We start from the raw sequence: 15,097 nt of genomic DNA on the forward strand, positions 1-15,097 counted from the left end.
GGCAACATCTACCGATTCAACCCCAGCCGTTGTTGCGTATAGCACCTGTCCATCTTTTCTCTCAGCCATGACTACGAGCACCTTCAACACGGCGCATCATTTCATCAAACACTCATCATCTCGTCCAACAATCCTTTAACCCCAACTCTTTCCCTCCCCCACACGAGCGGCCCAGAGTCGAATCAACTCCTTGGTATCCTTGACCCTCTTCGACGAACCTCTCAACAGATTTAACACATTATCGAACCGCTGCTGCAAGGCCCTTTCAACTGTCTATAACTCCAGGATAACCACCAACTCCTTCAATCCGGTTGCCTCCCCCGGACAAGCGGAAGCCATGATCGCGTACTTGGAAATAACCGAAGCAAGATACCGAGTTTCGTCTCGCTCAAAGTCATATTTACAGCTTTGATATCGATCCGATATCGCAGGCAGACGCGAAACTTACACCCTCGCCACAAGCGAGCTGTTGTTGCAAGCGATCGTCACTTTCGTGACTGGTCGATCGCTCGCGTGGGGAATAACCGCGTGGGACCGGTAAATCAAGCCTTACCGGGGGTTTCCGTCTTCTACTACAGGTGTACACTTCTTGTTGAGATCCATGCCTGTGGAGAAGGATCTTCCTGTTCCTGTGATGATGAGTCGGAAGACGGAGGGGTCGGCTGTGAGGTCCTCGACGAGCCGGAGGAGGTAAGGTTGCTCTTCTTTGGTCGGTTGATGATACGCTTGACGTTCACGCCAGAGCGGTAGGCTAACAAACCGCCTGTGTCTTTGGCCACAGTCCAGGATATCTGTTTCTTGGTGGCTGCTCGGGACGACGACGACCACCGTTTGGAAGGAACAAGGCCATGCTTCGAAGCCAGCGCGGTCCCAGCACGACTGGCATTAGTCTTGGACAACAGTCTAGATATCCACACTCCCGTCTCGACGAGCTTCAGCAGGTCAACCCCCGTGTCGATACCCGCCGTTTCGAACATGTACACCAGATCCTCCGTGGCGACGTTCCCTTTGGCCCCTGGCGCATAGGGGCATCCCCCAGACCACCCACGCTGCTGTCGAACACGCGCACGCCGCAGTTGTACGCTTCCCATACATTGGCGACCGCCTGGCCGTAGGTATCGTGGAAGTGGCCCGCCATTTTGTCGAGCGGGATGTGGTGGTCGGCTAGGTAGTGCAGCAGGCTGCGGACTTTGTCGGGGCTGCCGACACCGAGTGTGTCGCCTAGGCTGACTTCATAGCAGCCCATATCTAGCAGTTCCTGAACGCAGTGCAGCACGGCCGATGGCTCGGTAGGTCCATCGAATGGGTCTGAAAAGATACAGGAGACATACCTGTCGAGATCAGCCATGTCACTTTGCAAAGAGAACGGATGGAAGAACTACCTACCCTCGGACAGTAATCCCACACTCAATCGCTTTCCCCGCTACGGCCTTTGCTCGCTCTATTCCCTGCTGCACCGTGCAGTTGATATTGGCTTTACTAAACCCCTCCGTCGCACTGATGAACACCGCAACCTCCTTGGCGCCGTGCTCGATCGCAATATCCAGTCCTTTGACGTTTGGCACAAGGACAGGCAGCCGAAGGCCCGGTTGTCCTTGCAGTTGTCTGATGGACTCATTCCCTAGTACATCGCGACAGTCCGCCAACTGTGGGATCGCCCTTGGCGAGACCACGGACGTCAACTCGATAGTTCGCAGTCCTGTCGCGCGTAGTCGCTGGATTAACTCGAGCTTCACGGATGTTGGAACAGGCTCTTTGATATTCTGCAGGCCGTCGCGGGGCCCGGCCTCGACGACCCGGACTGCTTTGGTTATTGTCATTGTGCCAGTATACTCGTGCGCTGCGCTGAGGAGTGGGACCGATTATTCAAGATGCAGCGTGCAGATCCATATCTACCACAAATATGCTTCTAAATTTCTTTACGAAATCGGTCGGGTTGGGCCCGATTATTTCTATTCCAGGTCAGTCCCCTCCATCAGTTATTTCTAGAGCGTTGTCATCATCGGAGTCGGGCGGCCGGACCGAGGCAAGTCTAAAGTCCGCAAAAGGAAATCGCTGATTTTATGACGTTGATCGTTGCATCCAACTCTCCACCAAAGAAACAACTGGCTTTCCGCACGGTTACTTCCGGGGTCCGCTGGAAAGATAGTGATGATTAATAATAGAGTATATGGAGCATTTTCATGGGGTATCTATTCATGTGGGCACAGTGGGATGCAGATCGGGTGCCGAGTGACGAGGCTCGAGAACATTCTAGGAATGCGTGCAGGATCACAACCTGAGTCAGATGGCAAACCCGTCCATCAACATGTTTCTAAATAAATGTGCAGCCATCAAATAGTTTAAATATAATCTGGCTCTCTTCTGCCCGCAGTGACTTAACTTGTTGCCCAGGACCAGGCCCCCGGCCCCAAGAACATGCTTCTCGTGCTTTCAGCTTTCCACTTCCGGTTTTGGAAATATCATCCCCGATTGCGGCGTTCCATCCAGAATGCTGTGCTCTGAGACACCCAGATTCGTATCCCGTCAGACAGCCTGGCGGAAATATCCGTTGAAGGCTTAATGAACAAGTAGCAGCTTCTCCGTACCTCTTATCATGCAGTCCTACAGAACTGGTTTCGTTGACGGCCCCGTGCGCCACAAGTCGCCCTGCGTTCTCAGCAGGCCAGTCATTTTTATCCCCTGCCATCGTAATCAGTACAATCTCCAAAAGGACAAAAAGGATGTCTCATCCCGAATGATAATAGCCTTAATTACCCCCTTAATATGCCCGTACGCATCTCATCAATGTACGCCTCATCCTCAGTATGCATCCATCTCACCCCCGGCTCCACGGCAGCGGCCATTTCCGCTGAATGTCCAATTTTATGTGGACAACGCTATGGACCTTCGAGAGGTATGGTGCCACGTAAAACGGTAAGGCTGATATAAGTGGCCACCTATTAGCATCTCTCCGTCAAGCAACGATATCCCGCAAAGATAAATAAGCATCGTACTTCGCTAGGCTTAAAGTCTTCCCTAAAGTCTGCATGCATGATGTGCAAGAGATCCATGCAGACAGGATATTTGTAAGATGTCTGATTGGAATGATAAGTTTCATAATAGTAATTGCATACCTAAGCCCTCCACTTCTAGCAATTTCTCTGTTTGATAGTCTTATTGTCTCTCTCATAAGGCACCGATTGCTGTAGGGATAGAAACAGTCGTTTGAAGTGTCGGAATTATCTGTTAATCCCATAATCTCCTCTATCTTGCATCGCTCCTTACGCGGGCCAAGTATAGGGAAATAGAACATGCCCCTTGAGCGGGGTTCGTGCTTGTCATAGTAGCTGCAAGTGAGTGTTCTGCGTCACTTTGGGTTCTTATCACCCATTCCGTAGGCGGTAAACATCTTGTGTAAGCCCATGGATGTTGTACGTGAGTATTCTCGAGAATGAGGAGCCTGAGGCGAGACCGGTGGGGAGGGTGGCTGGTTCCTTATGCCCCTTGGAGAGGACTTCGAGCGGTGGGAGTGAAGTGATATCAGCGGTGATGTCGTTTGAATGAGGTGGAGGGCTGCGCTGACGAAGTGAGCGTTGCCGAGGGGTTCTTGCGGGTTAGCATCGCTGCTTGGGCCAGGCCAGTGGTTCCTTGTCATCTGCAGATGAGGGTGTGATGTACTGAGCTGAATCGCAGGTTGAGCAAGGAGTCAAGACAAACTAGCTTCTCCTGCAATGCTGTCTAAGACTGAGTTCTGCGACCCAGCATATACACCTTCTTTCAATGGACTTATGACGAAAGCTTACATTGCCAGCTCCTCCAAGCGCGTCCTGTGGTCATTCAGTGGAGGAGGTGACAGTTGTGCACCACCATCGTCAAAGTTGAATCCGGTCTATTGAATGAAAAGATTTTATCTGTACAAAGAATGAGATGAGTGTTCAGAGTATTGCAAAGATAATGATGACAGTGAGTGAGGGAGACAGGACGAGGGAGAAACAATGAGTGGGAGTAGGAGGATCTAACCACCATCCAGCAGGTCCATATTACAAAAATCTAAATAACTAAATACTTCATAGCAGCGCCATAGCAACACAAAGGACAAAGGGGAGAGAATCTCCAAACAGCAAAATAGAAAGGGTAAGACCCTCCTCTAGATACCTCTTTCAGGTACCACTCAAGGGTCTTTCCATCCACCCAGCTGGTACTGTGCAGTGTTATCCCTGAAAAGGACATTCTACACAGTACCTGCTATATTTAAGCCAGCGCAGCTAGTAACTGCAGGAGTCCTATAAGAGGCAAGTGTTAACCCCTGCACCACCAGCGCTGGTTCTGTGTTGGAGAGGAAGTGACGGAGGGACATATGCTGTCTGGTGCTTTGCCTAATCAGGGGTGGTAGCTGGCCGCCTTGCATCTCAGGCAAGGACTTAACAGCCTGAGGCATCGTTGAGTCACTGCTGGTTCTTGTTAACATGCTCGCTAGAGTTCCCTTGTTGATTTTGCAAAGATATGTGGGTTTTTTTTTTTTTTTTTTTTTTTTTTTTTTTTTTTGATTTGGATGGATAAGGATATATATATATAATGACTCAGGCGGGTCTAGAAGAACGTACACTGCGTCGGCTGGAGTAACGCATGCAAGCAGCACATGTTTGTTTATCGCAGGCGATCATGACTTTCATTTTATTACAGACACTGCTGCCCACTCTGCAGTCTCTGATTGTCTGCCCAAATCGATTAGAATAGCTTCAACTTCCTGCATTGGCAGAACTTAGGGCTGACCTCGAGTGAGCTAACCCGAAGTGGAAAACCTTGGGATGAGCCTTTGTGCCTGACAGTCGTCGACAGCCATCCCAAATGAACAGTTCAACATCAACATCAACACTCCAACTTCGTCCATGATTCATCACCATCACTTAACTTACAGAATCGATCAGTTTGACTTACGTGACTCGCTTATTGGTCGACGGCAAGTGGCTTGGGAGATTACTATCTAAACCGTTCGCTGACTTTGCTGACTCTAGCCAACAGCATGCCGACATGGCCATTCACAAGTCATCCTACATCCTTTGTCCGCCTCGGCTACACCCTCCTCTTCCCCCGGAACAGAGCCAGGCAAGCCTAGCGAATTAGGAATTTCCATTAATATCAAGAACCAGGGTCGTGAATCATATTAGCGAACTCCGCATTTTATCGGATTTCTCCACATCCGTCATTTCCCCAGTTTCTCCCAGTTGGCGAATAAAATCCTATTCCATTTGGACGAATCTCACGTCCTTGGCGCCTGCACCTTTCCTTTCCGATGTACCCGAATGACGCCTCTCTGCATGGCCAGGCACAGTTAGATTTGCTGTTCCTTGATTAGCAGCTTACCCCGGGCTTGCAAAAAACCGCTATAAATGAGGTAGCTGCCTGGTTCCCCTTGTCATCTTCCTCCCAGGGTACGAGATTTTGATCCCTAGCCAACATGCAGGTGAAGTCTTTGGCGGTCCGACTGCTCTTTTGCTCGCTGGTATCTGCGGCGCCTTCGCAGCCCAATAATGCGTGCAAAGCTCCAGGTGGCCCCCCTGAGATCAATTCTCTGAGTACTTTGCAGGCGTTGAAGTACAATAACTTGGGCTCCGAGAACAATGGTACGGCTGCGGTTCTGATCTATGATCGAGTGGACTACAGTCAGGCTCAGGTGCAGTGTGCTGCCATAGGGGAAAGCCTTTATTCACTGCAGGATGCGACCGAAACAAACCGGACCGAACTTCAGTATCAGTTCAATTATCTCATTCATAATCGCGATCTCCAGAGGAGCGACCAGGTATGGGTTGCAAAATCATCCTCAAAGGACTGCTCCGCGTATTCTCTCAGCCGCAAGGAGACCGTGAGCATACCCTGCCATATGCAGCTGCCCGCACTTTGTACGTCCAAGGTTCCTCCCACTACAGACACGAACAAGGCTGTTGTCGAGTCATCCAAGATCTCGGTAATGCATGAAGGTTACACTTTCACTGGATATCGCGACGCACGTTCATTCCGGTTTCTGGGTGTTCCTTTTGCCAACCCCCCTGTTAAGGACCTGAGATTCGCACCGCCTCAGCCGTACAGCGGTCCCAAGACGCTTGATGCTACCAAATTCTCCGACTCTTGCGTCCAGTCAGTCTCCGGCTTTGGTACCCTGGGCAACGGTGGCGTCTCCGAGGACTGTTTGTATCTCAACATCTACACCCCTGTGCTTCCTGCGCATGGGGCCCGCAACTCTCTGCGCAAACCAGTGGCCGTCTACTTCTACGGAGGTGCGTTTACCAAAGGTAGTGCGTCCATGATCGACTACGACGGGGGCAACTTTGCAAGCCGCAACGACGTGGTTGTGGTGACGGTCAACTACCGCCTTGGCGCCCTGGGCTGGTTGGCAACTGGCAGTCTCACGACAGGAAGCTATGGCATCCGCGACCAAATCCTCGCCCTTGAATGGATCAACGAGTACATTGAAGCGTTCGGTGGTGACAAGTCACGAATTACAATCTTCGGCCAGTCAGCAGGCGGCCAGAGTGTGACGGCCTTGCTGTCATCCAGCGCAGCCAAAGGTTTATTCTCCGGTGCGATCGTTCAGTCGGCTCCGCTGGATCTGCCATGGTTTACCCGCGAGGTATATGAAGAAGTTGTCACACCGGGTGTTGCCAAGGCTGTCGGCTGCAACCAAACCGTCTCCGAAGAGAAGCTGCTGGCCTGTCTGCGCTCGGTGCCCGCATCGGCCTTCCTCGACAATACGACCGAGTTCCAGTCCGCCATGACGGCCGTGAACAAGAAAGTCGCCGACAGTTTCCTGCACGTCTCGACAATGCTCGCCTCCATTGAGCCCCTGATGCCCATGGTCGACGACTCGGGCAGCGGCGTGATCGACGACCAGTTCTACACCCTGCTCGCCGACAACACTCTTCCCAACCGAGTCCCGACCCTGTTCACGACCGTCACCGACGAAGCCGCCCTCTACGTCGGCAGATTCGTCCCACAAATCGAAGCATCCACCACAAACCTCCACCTCCTCTTCGGCGTCGCATACCCCGCGGACCTAGCCAAGTCCCTCGCTGCCTCCAACGCCTTCCCGCTCGACCCCTCCGACCCAGACACCGTCCGCAACGTCGGCGCCCAAGCCCTAACCTACAGCGAATGGACTTGCCCACAAGCCCACCTCCTCGCCAACGGCGGCGCCACCGCCTTTCCCGCCCTCTACGAACTCGAAATCACCCGCGGCCACATCCAAACCAACGCCGGCGTCCCCGCCGTCTGCTCCCCAAATACCGACTACAACGCCACCTGCCACGCCGCCGACGTCCTCCCCGTCTGGGGCACCCTCAACAGCAAGTCCCGCAACGTAGACCCCTACTACGACACCACCGACCTCCTCCACTCGCAGCTCCTCGACGACGTCTTCGGCGCCTTTTTTCGAACTCGCAGCCCCAACCCTGACCCGGAGATGCTCCGTGTCCGCGGCCCCGCCTACGCCGCGACGTACGAGATCTTCGGAAAGAATGGGTACTATATCCCTCCGTATCATCCCCAGCAGCGCAATGTCAGTCTGCTCGATATGCCGCCTGCCTGGACGCAGAACCCGCATGGCACGGACAAGTGTAAGGTGTTTGAGGAGTATGGGTTTACTTTCCAGCGGGCGTCCCTTGCCTGAGGTTGAGAGATAGTGTACATACGCAACTTGAGTTGACTGGTGTAATAGACAGCTCCAGTCTACGAATATATCTACGCAAAATGAAACTAGTGGTAATGAATCCAGAGCAGTATATTGATCAGTACCTCTAATCATACTATTACCGAGTTAAACCTCTATCGTTACTCATAAGGGCGTCTAATCTTCTCCACACCGGTAGTACAAGCTAAAGCAAGGAAATGAGAGCCACGAGATCGAACTGATTTCGTAGGATATGCGTATGCACATGCAGATAAAAAATGATAACATCCAGACGCCGTTCTCCGTCATGATAGCAACCGTAAGTGACAGATAAAACGAAAATAAAAGAGAAGACATGGCATCATTACTCATTACTTCATGACTAGCTACACGCCCAGTGCGACTATCGCTCGTACATGGCCGATCTCCGCCCCGACGGGGACGGGTAGTCCACGTCTACCATGGGAACGGGCACGCATCGCTTGCTGCCCTGCGGCGGACTAGCCCAGCCCGGGACACGGGATGATCGTCCCGAATAGGAGCGGGTGCGCTCGAGTCCAGCGGCATGGGCGCTTGACGAGCCGTTTGAAGTAGGGTCGCGGTAGCTGTGTCGGCGAGCGTCGTCCATGACGTAGGAGTCCATGGGGCGGGTGTGGTGGGGATGCGGATGCTGGACATAGTTCTCGCTGATCCCGTTCATGTAGCGGGGGTGGACGTGGGTGTAGAGGGGGACCTCCTGCGGGGTGTGACGGCGGGTTGCTCGTGGAAGATGTGTTCGCGGAATCGGACGCCCGCGGATCGGCTGGGGGTGGTTCCTCGTTGTACGCTCTTGACAGGCGGGTTTTCCGCGCACCGTCGGAGTCATACAGCCGGCCCATGTGTGCGGTGTGGGTATCGCGGTGGGTATGTTTTCGTGCGGAGTCTGGGGCTACGTCGTCTTCGGGTACGCGGGCGTATGCTTCGTGCGAATGGCGTCGAGTGTGGGAGGAGCGCGGTGGTGATAGGTTCCGCGAACGGCTGTGTCGTCCTGATCTCGGTGGTTGTCCGTGGGTTGGGGATCCTGAGTCTTCGGACGAGGCGTCTGAGGTGTCTTGACCACGGTGGGGTTCTGTGCTTGTTGGGTAGACGAAGGAGTGCGGTCGTTCGCGGGCCCTCGATTTTGTGGCTGGTCTGGGTCGAAAGACCGGCGATGGCGCTCGGGGAGATGCGAATTCAGGCCTCTCCTCTGCACGGGGAAAATAGGTTGATTTGACCCTTCGAGTTGCGGATGTGGGAAGCTCGCCACTACGCTGTCTGTTATGCCGACTCCCCCGAGGCGGATCCTCTGGCTCCGTGTGCCGTCGGTGCTGCGGCGATGGAGGCCGGTGACTCGAAGTGTGGACCTCTTGTTCAGGCGGTGCATCCTTGTGGCCGAATTGCCAGTGATATGTGCGGAAATTGGGCGGAGAGGGTCGCAAGACATTCTTCCGCCAGTAGTCGAATTCAAAGCGTCGGCTCACTCCCTCATGCCACTCCACCATCTCCGGGTCTGGTTCCGACGGGAAAGCGTCTCGAGGGATCGTCTTTGGAAAAGTTCCTCCGTTGGGACTCTCAATGTCCCACAGCGCAACGGCATTCTGCAAATAGCGCGCATGTTCGTCAGGGTCCAGGAGCAGCTGGATGGTCTGCCATCTCACAAAGCCGTTGGGTTGCAATGCTGGGATGGACGGCGGCTTAAAGGGATCATTCGTAGGCTGGATACTGTGGAAACACCCCAGACGCTGATAGATGAATGACAGGGCTGAGGACTTTGTCTCTAGGAAGAGTATGTCATAGTTTCCGCCGACTTTGCGATAGAAGGCGGCCATTCGATCCGGGGTGAGGTCGGGGTAGCGTATTCATCGAAAGTGGTCTAGAAGACATTAGCCACCTGCATGATATGAACGAGGCAGTATCACCAGACTGACCATCAACTGTGCAATCCCCAGACATAGCTGTTCAAGTAACGGGGCAGGACTCTTGTCGGGGTTGATCAACACTCCCCAGGAATTGGCGCCCGCGTCTGCATCTTGTGCGGAGGACATGACCGGGCGGAGTTGATGGCCACGGCGAGAAAGTGACGTGCATCTGATCGCAGCGACAGGTTTTGTTCCTCAACGATCCAGATTCAGATGGAAGGGGGTATATGAGATGGAGCAGAGCTCGAGAGAACAAAGACAGAGTGACCGCAGTAGGTGCGTCGATAGAGAGATAGGCAACAGGAGCGGTCAGGCACCTCTGCTCCGCTCCACTGCGGGGTGGCCCAAGGCCCCAAAGCGATTTCGTTTGCTGGCAAGAAGCCAACTCAATCCGCCTCATCTGCAATTAGACGCGGAGGAGTCATCGATGATTGACCGACGAAGACGATGGAAGATGGAACGCTGCAACGGCGCAGAATCATCGATGCACGATGCTGTTTTGGTCTTTTTCCGCGCCTTAAGTCAGATTGTGGCCTGAACGCCTAAAGCCTGACAGCCCCGCATGTGACATGACATGACATGACACTCATGGGGCCATGAGTCTGTCCATGACTGCATGAACTGAACACTCACAGGAGTCGGTCAGTTGGATTATTGATTATCGAATCTTGAAGACTATCCATTGACCACTGATGGACCATGGTCTGGCTCTGGCCGTTCCAGTTAACAGTTGACAAAGGCAGTGCCAAGGGCGGTCAGAAAATTAGGGCTGAATGATAAAGCAGTTTTCCAACACGGCTTATTCACTCCTTATTCTGCAGGTACTCGATACTGACTGGAGTCTTGGTGGTGGTCTGCATATCTGCAAGTACTTCCACCATCTGCAGTTTCCTTCCAGATGCGTGTTTTTCAGTTTTCGAACTACCCTCCGTACCGACCTTCTCTCCCTGAGAGTTGTTCAGATACAAGAGGGACCACGCTGCTTCCCACCCTGCTAGAATTTGAAGCCAATCAGCTAATAGACACCTATTTATTTGTCATGCTACCGAATGGTTTCCATGAGTACACTCATCTGACCATCCTCATGCATCTTCATGCATCCTCAGTCTTTTCGAGAATCAGCCAAGATTGCAAGCTCCCTAGCACCGAACTATGTGGCTTTGACGAGGTGCATCTTTGACCTAGCTCGACATTCTGCGCCGTTCGCCCATATATCTTCAGAGATCACGAGCGCTAGACTTTCTAGCTGAAGACTTGTGCCTTTACAGCTTTCCTATGCTTATTTAATCCGTCCTCTCGAGGAATTGCTTTTGCAGCCAGCTTAAACACCTGTACGACATGGAAAAGTTAAAAAATATGCAGCAGAAAGACAAGCAAGTCAAGTCGCAGGTTGAGACTGTCTGATAACTCAAATTATCTATTATTAGATGACATGCGAATTTACCTTCCCGTGATTCTTCGTGGATGCTCAAGTAGGTGGATTTGTCAAGGAAGAGGGACCATTAAAACGCAGACAGAGGATTCTATATCATTGGTGGGAGGGTATAGAACAGGGGTGAGATTGGCTCTGATTGGCCGGAAGCTGAGTAGTTTATCCCCTTATAACGCGGATTAAGACCATTCCTCAGCCATCTTCTGCCTCTCGTGCCATTCCAACAGCCCAACTGGAATGCCAGATCAGGCACTGTGAATGGATACATACTTTGCAATGCTAGGTCAAACTTGAATGGCATATTTTGATTTTCATGGCGGGATTCCTTGCAACTGCCTTGTTTTGTGTTTTGATTTTCCTCTTATTGTCCCCGTCCATCCTGCATCAACCTTTTGTTGCCTTCTTCGTCGGTTTGGTCTATGTCCTAACATCACCCTACACGCTTTAATATTCCATCCCTACCACTGCGCTAGAGTCTTTCGGCTCCAGTCGACGGGGAACCGGTTCACCCTCACCCCGTCGCGACTTGTCACAGCTTCGCCAGCCGAAGGATTTCGTCCCATACACCACGCTTGGCAAGATTGTCGAATATCAATGTCCGACTCGCGCTAAGCATCTCGGATAATGACGCTTGTGAGGGATCCGTTGTTCTGGAAGCGCTTTTCACGCGCGGTCCATCTGGATGAAGAGGCAAAAGCTGCAGCTCAAAACAAGAGCCCGGTCCACACGTACGTACTTTTGCATCATGTCTATTGGTTTGCATTGAAGGGTCGCATCACTAACGAACCAAAGGGACAACTGGATCCAAGCACAGTACCGAAAGAAACGACGGTCGATAGTATGTGGCTTTGTCATCTTTTTGGCAGTTACGAGTCTCGTGGCCGGTATTATTGTGGTCCTTCTGTGGCTCCATGCCCACCACTGGTTACAAGACAGTCACGATAGGGGATCGACAGGATGAGGAGACACAGATCAATGCGCAGTCTCGAGCCTGAAGTCTGATCGTCCCCGGTGACCAAGTCAGCAATCGCAATCATAACGAAATGATCGCATCAACTCCACCGGACCGCAACTTGACGCATATCGCCCTGAGCGAAGAGTCCAGTACATGCCAAGGTGGAAAGGGGCGAATAGTCCCATTGCAATCTCGAATCTGACTGAATGAGCTGGTCTCATGTCCCATGCTTTGTATGGGGCCAAGTTGCTCTATGAAGCGCGAATACCCAAGCATATAGACATTATGTCAACACAGGTATTCCGGAGTTTGAATATTTGAACCTCCAATATGTGAACAAACCATGTTTGTCATAGAAATGAGCTTGTATCTAAGTATCAATGAAAATAAACATCACAGCTTCTGTCTTACCCATTTCATTGCCCGCAAAGGCGGATAAAGCGCGTATTTATGCTTCTAGGAAAGGCGAGAAGTCTCAGCCAGCAGTTCAGGTGACTCAAGTGACTCAACCTCGTTTCTCGGGAAGTCCAGGGAGTCTGCTGTATGCTTAGGACTAACCTTATCTACACTCCTACTTTCCGCGACTTCTACAGAGTATCAACACTGATAAGCGAGAGATAGCCTATAGACACGTCGCGGTCTTTTGTCCGCTGGTCGACCCATTCCGCATGGACTTTCCTGATTGGGCCAGACACTCGGTTGTCGGCACTTGTTAAAGTCACGTGCCTTACGATTCTACAGCGCCATCGTTCAACAAATGGCCAAATTAACAGGAAACAAATCATATTTGCTGTCAAAGTACTATGAAAACCTCCACATTTGTGTCAGCAAGTTCATCATCGTGGTACGGAGTCGTTCTGCGTTCTGCTTGTTGATATCCTGGAGTCCTGGAGTCCTGGACCGTGGACCCGAGCTTGGACAACGCGCTTATCAGCGGACCTTATCGCTCTTCTCCGCATTAGTGTCTAAGCTTTCCCCGCAATAAATAGCAACGGCCAGCCCCTGCGCCATTTCTCTATATTCGTATTCTCCTTCTTGCGCTTTGAGGCACTGTTTCTTCATCAGCCTCGGTGCGAGTTGTGATCTTCATTATGTTACCACCATTTGACTACTTCACCTACCGTCGGGTCCGGTAAGTTCATGCAAACATCACCAATACTGCACAGGCTAACGAATCAACAGGGACCAGAAGCAAAAGGAACGGACCGCCCGTTTCGCTTCCCTCTCCCCAGACTACCACACTGCGTTCACGGCGACAGATAAGAGTATTATCAACCAGCCAATTGAACAGCTCGTTGAGTTAGTCCACGAGTCCCGCCTTTCGCCAATAGATGTTCTCCGCACGTACGGCAAGGTGGCAGTGAAGGCGCACGAGCGCACAAACTGCGTGACTGAGCTGCTGCTGCCCGAAGCGGAGGCATGGCTTCAGAAAGAAGTCAATCTCAAAGGTCCGCTGGCCGGGATACCGGTCTCCCTGAAGGATTCAGTGCAGGTCAAGGGTTTTGACACTTCTGTTGGGTATGCGCGCATGGCTGGGAAGCCTTGTGCCGAGGATGGGCCCATGGTGAAGTTGTTGAAGGATGCTGGTATGGCTGCAAACTTTTTACTCCGTTGCATATCCTGACTTGTATAGGTGCTGTCCCGTATGCCAAGACTGCACTGCCGGTGACGCTTCTATCGTTCGAGTCTTTCAATGGTCTCTGGGGTCGGTGTTTGAACCCACATGTGCCTGAGTACTCACCAGGTGGTTCGACTGGAGGCGAGGGTGCTCTGCTTGCCCTTGGGGGTCGTATCGGTATTGGGTCTGATGTTGCGGGATCGGTGCGCGTTCCTGCAGCCTGGAGCGGTATCTACTCCTTGCGGTGCAGTACCGGCCGCTGGCCCAAGGCAGGTGTCAGCACCAGCATGGCGGGCCAGGAAGGAGTGGCCAGTGTCTTTAGCCCAATGGCTCGGACATTGAACGATCTCACTTACTTTACGCGAGCGATCATCTCCATGCAGCCGTGGAAGTATGACAACACCGTCCATCCCATCGCTTGGCGGTACGCAGAGGAGAAGGAAGCGCAGACAAAACAACTGCGCATCGGACTGATGTCTTCAGATGGTATTGTTGTCATCATGTAAACCTAAACAGAGCTAATTTTCCCAGGAGTCGTCCCTCCCACGCCCGCCATCAACCGCGCCATCGCCACCACCGTCGCTGCACTCACAGCAGCCGGTCACACAGTCTCCGAGATCACACCCCCGGCATCCGCCGACCCCTTCGCCGGTCTAACGCTTGCCTCTCAACTGCTCAACGCCGACGGCTGCACCACCTTCAACTCTCACCGCTACAGCTTCGAACCTTCCGACCCCGGCGCTAAACAGCTGACCCGCATCGCTAGACTGCCCCGTCCCCTCCGCTACCTCTACTACCTCTACGTCCGCTATATCAAGCGCGATACCAAATGGGCCGCGCTAATCCGCAGCTTTGAACACAAATCCGCAGCCGAGCAGTGGAAGCTCGTCGCGCGCCGTGAGGCCTTTCGCGCCACGTGGCACGCCTGGTGGGACGCCGAGCCCCAGCAATACGATTTCATTTTGTGTCCGGTCAATGCTACACCGGCTCTCCCGCACAAGGCTATGCGCGACGCCGTCTCCTCTTGTGGGTATACCTTCCTGTGGAACCTGCTCGATTACTCCGCGGGTGTATTGCCGGTTTCGCACGTCGACCCGAAGAAGGATGCGCTCGGCGCCCCGTACAAAACTGTTCTGAAGCAACTTGGCGCCAATCATGCCATTGCCCGAGGAGCATGGAAACATTATGACGCGGCCAAGATGGCGGGTCTCCCGACTGCGGTGCAGGTTGTTGGAAGACGGTGGCAGGAAGAAAAGGTTTTGGGATATATGGCTGCTGTGGAGCTGGCGTTGGAAGGGTACTATGATGAGGAGACTGGAGAGGGCGGCAAGTACCAGCTGCTTGAGATTGATTGATGCGACGTTCTGGTGTGGCTAGCATATTCCAACTTCTAATTCAATATAGGCATTCGTATTAATTCTTACTGGGGGTATCCTTCCTGTGCTTATCCTACATGAACTGAATCGTGAACAAGATAATCAATGGACTCTGGGAGACACCACTTGTGATA

The 15,097-nt window shown here is 52.6% G+C and overlaps 5 protein-coding genes across 5 annotated transcripts; 3 read left to right on the forward strand and 2 right to left on the reverse strand.

Moving 5' to 3' along the window:
* Positions 1 to 572: 572 nt before the first annotated feature.
* On the reverse strand, positions 573 to 2,140 carry P174DRAFT_515469 (hydroxymethylglutaryl-CoA lyase; the record flags this gene model as incomplete). The annotated part of the gene is made up of 3 exons (XM_024832187.1): positions 1,387 to 2,140; positions 1,042 to 1,331; positions 573 to 1,015 (listed from the first exon to the last, which is right to left on the reverse strand). Exons 1-3 carry the CDS (start codon positions 1,818 to 1,820, stop codon positions 573 to 575), a joined length of 1,167 nt encoding a protein of 388 aa, XP_024678944.1. The 5' UTR covers positions 1,821 to 2,140.
* Positions 2,141 to 5,269: 3,129 nt separating this feature from the next.
* On the forward strand, positions 5,270 to 7,895 carry P174DRAFT_295477 (putative cholinesterase). The gene is made up of 2 exons (XM_024821606.1): positions 5,270 to 5,606; positions 5,676 to 7,895. Exons 1-2 carry the CDS (start codon positions 5,441 to 5,443, stop codon positions 7,643 to 7,645), a joined length of 2,136 nt encoding a protein of 711 aa, XP_024678945.1. The 5' UTR covers positions 5,270 to 5,440; the 3' UTR covers positions 7,646 to 7,895.
* On the reverse strand, positions 7,896 to 9,708 carry P174DRAFT_497116 (uncharacterized protein). Its single transcript, XM_024830893.1, has 2 exons — positions 9,592 to 9,708; positions 7,896 to 9,536 (listed from the first exon to the last, which is right to left on the reverse strand). Exon 2 carries the CDS (start codon positions 9,490 to 9,492, stop codon positions 8,146 to 8,148), a length of 1,347 nt encoding a protein of 448 aa, XP_024678946.1. The 5' UTR covers positions 9,493 to 9,536; positions 9,592 to 9,708; the 3' UTR covers positions 7,896 to 8,145.
* Positions 9,709 to 11,638: 1,930 nt separating this feature from the next.
* P174DRAFT_463795 (uncharacterized protein) lies at positions 11,639 to 11,959 on the forward strand (the record flags this gene model as incomplete). Its single annotated transcript, XM_024830321.1, has 2 exons — positions 11,639 to 11,734; positions 11,807 to 11,959. 2 exons carry the CDS (start codon positions 11,639 to 11,641, stop codon positions 11,957 to 11,959), a joined length of 249 nt encoding a protein of 82 aa, XP_024678947.1.
* An 814-nt stretch (positions 11,960 to 12,773) lies between these two features.
* P174DRAFT_507082 (putative acetamidase) lies at positions 12,774 to 14,942 on the forward strand (the record flags this gene model as incomplete). The annotated part of the gene is made up of 4 exons (XM_024831353.1): positions 12,774 to 13,101; positions 13,152 to 13,555; positions 13,603 to 14,073; positions 14,104 to 14,942. The coding sequence occupies exons 1-4, from the start codon at positions 13,061 to 13,063 to the stop codon at positions 14,940 to 14,942; spliced, it is 1,755 nt and encodes a 584-aa protein (XP_024678948.1). The 5' UTR covers positions 12,774 to 13,060.
* Positions 14,943 to 15,097: the final 155 nt, after the last annotated feature.

The sequence above is a fragment of the Aspergillus novofumigatus genome, assembly GCF_002847465.1.
Source record: "Aspergillus novofumigatus IBT 16806 chromosome Unknown P174scaffold_8, whole genome shotgun sequence".
Taxonomy (NCBI): Eukaryota; Fungi; Ascomycota; class Eurotiomycetes; order Eurotiales; family Aspergillaceae; genus Aspergillus; species Aspergillus novofumigatus.